The sequence below is a fragment of the Arachis stenosperma genome, chromosome 5, assembly GCF_014773155.1.
Source record: "Arachis stenosperma cultivar V10309 chromosome 5, arast.V10309.gnm1.PFL2, whole genome shotgun sequence".
NCBI lineage: Eukaryota > Viridiplantae > Streptophyta > Magnoliopsida > Fabales > Fabaceae > Arachis > Arachis stenosperma.
The window spans coordinates 10,288,987-10,291,198 of record NC_080381.1 but is presented as its reverse complement, the minus strand read 5'-3'; the positions used below and the strand labels follow the sequence as shown (position 1 = coordinate 10,291,198).

Here is a 2,212-nt window from a genome sequence, read left to right as displayed (position 1 = left end):
AGCGCATCGAACACGTTGCGGAACATGATGTTTGAATCTGCTCCCGTGTCAACAAGGATGCGCTTAACGAGGCCGGTCCCTACTCTGGCCGTTATGACCATGGGTGGGTTTTCCGGGACGTCGTCGAACCATTGGTCTTCCGGGCCGAAAGAAATGAATGGAGGCTTCTTGGAGCTTCGCGTCGACGAGGAGGAGATTGACAATATCTTGGCGTCCTTCTTATGTGCGGATTTGGATCTTGGTGCGGCGTTTTTGGCCGTCACTACGTTTATCACCGTGAGGCCGTGTTCTCTGCTTTCTGGCTCTTGTCGCCTTTTTGCCGAACGGGTTTTGCCTTCCTCGTCTTGGTCGCGGTAGCGCCTCCTTGGCTCCCTGATCAGGTGGGAGAAGGCCGCCAGTTTACCTTCCCTTATCGCTTGTGTCCAATGCATCCTTCAAGTCGAAACAATCCTGCGTTAGGTGACCGTAACCCTTGTGGTAATCACAATAAAGGTTCTTGTTCCCTCCGGTGCGGTCTTTGAGTGGTCGGGGCTTCGGCAGGATTCCTTTCTCGGCTATTTGTTGGTAGACTTCCACGATGGGGAGATTAAGCGGAGTGTAGTTGGTGAATTTCCCGACTCGGGGGAATGTCCTTGGTGCCTTACTCAGCGCCTCTTCTCTGGTTTGTCCCTTTGGTCTTTCCCCATTGCCCTGTTGCCGGGCTTGATTGTAGCTGGGCTGCCGTTTGTTGGCGGCCACAACTCGGCTGACTTCCTCGTCGTTTATGTACTCCTTGGCCACCGTCTGGATTTCATGCATTGTCCAAACCGGTTTCGTGGTAAGGTGTTTTCGGAAGTTCTCGTTGAGGAGGCCGTTTGTCAGGCAAAGACTGGCCACCGAGTCGGTTAAGCCGTCGATTTCCAAGCATTCGTCGTTGAACCGATCTAAGTACCTCCTGGTCGGCTCTCCTTGTCTCTGGGTTACCCCTAGAAGGTTGATAGGGTGCTTGGCCTTTGCTATCCGCGTTGTAAATTGGGCCAGGAATGCACGGCTGATGTCCGAGAAACTGTAGATGGAACCTTGTGGGAGGCCGTTAAACCATCTGATCGCTGGCCCTGCTAAGGTTACCGGGAAGGCGCGGCATCTTACTTCATCCCTCACTCCCTCCAGATTCATCCTGGCCTCAAAGGCCGTAAGGTGTTCTAGAGGGTCTTGAGTTCCGTCGTACCTCATGTCCGTTGGTTTGTCGAAGTGTTTCGGCAACCGGACCTCGAGGATAGATAGGTGGAACGGGGTGGCGCCCATTATCACAGGTTGTCGTGTTCTCTCGGATCTCCCTTCCCCGTCTTCGCGACCTCTTGCCGCTCGGCGGGTTGGTCTGGCACGAGAGTAGATGATTGTGTCATTTCGTCTTCTCAGAATGGGTGACTCCTCCCGCGTGCTCTCCGCTTCCGTCCGGGATGCGGATGTGCGCCGCGGGCGGCTTCGGTGAGAGTCTTCCTCCTCGCTTCCGGGAGACGGGGTATAGCTCGGATCGGTAGACTGTCCATCCCGCTCCCGGTCGGCCAGCTGTCGTTCTAGGTTCTGGACCCTGTGGCGTAGCTCCTGCATTATTATGGCGCTATCTCCGCCCGTTCCCCCGAATGGTCGTGTTCTCGTGTGTTGTTGGGGGGACCTCAGCCGCCCCCTTAGCGAGGCGACGGAGGCTGCCCCCTCCGCTCCGGCTGCTCGAGCTTGGTCACCGGGACCCAGCACGACTTCCATTTAGGCAGAAATCCCCACAGACGGCGCCAATGTTCGGTTGTCTGGTTCCGGACAGATCGGGTGAGCAGGTGAGGAAGCGAGGATGCCTTAGCTTGGGTTGCGCTGGTCGCGGGTTTGCCGAGTAGCCGAGCACTTGTCTTGGAGAAAGGATGGGGGGTGCCACCTGTAAAGACACTCCGACGCTCAAGTCAGCGATGTGCAGGCGGGCAGAATAGTGAGGTGAAAGGATATGACGTACCTCGGGGAAGGACAGGTCCTTCCCTATTTATACTGTGTCAGAGGTGGGCCCTGAAGGGACGAGCCCACTTTCCGCGAAGGTTCCTCCCAGCTGTGTTAGGGGAATGATGAGGACGCGTGTCCAGATGCCGTGGCAGGCGCTAAGGGCTCGATCGCCCGGGTCGGGTTTCCAATGGGTCGGGTCGACCCGTGCGTGGTTTGGGCCAGACCGTAACAATTATCATTATTATCT

At 56.5% G+C, this 2,212-nt stretch overlaps 1 protein-coding gene across 1 annotated transcript; it reads right to left on the bottom strand.

Moving 5' to 3' along the window:
- Positions 1-399: 399 nt before the first annotated feature.
- LOC130980397 (uncharacterized) lies at positions 400-1,743 on the bottom strand. Its single transcript, XM_057904084.1, has one exon. It carries the CDS (start codon positions 1,741-1,743, stop codon positions 400-402), a length of 1,344 nt encoding a protein of 447 aa, XP_057760067.1.
- Positions 1,744-2,212: the final 469 nt, after the last annotated feature.

Excerpts from the sequence above, each read along its gene's own strand:
- LOC130980397 (XM_057904084.1), bottom strand. The coding sequence starts at position 1,743 with ATGGAAGTCGTGCTGGGTCCCGGTGACCAAGCTCGAGCAGCCGGAGCG.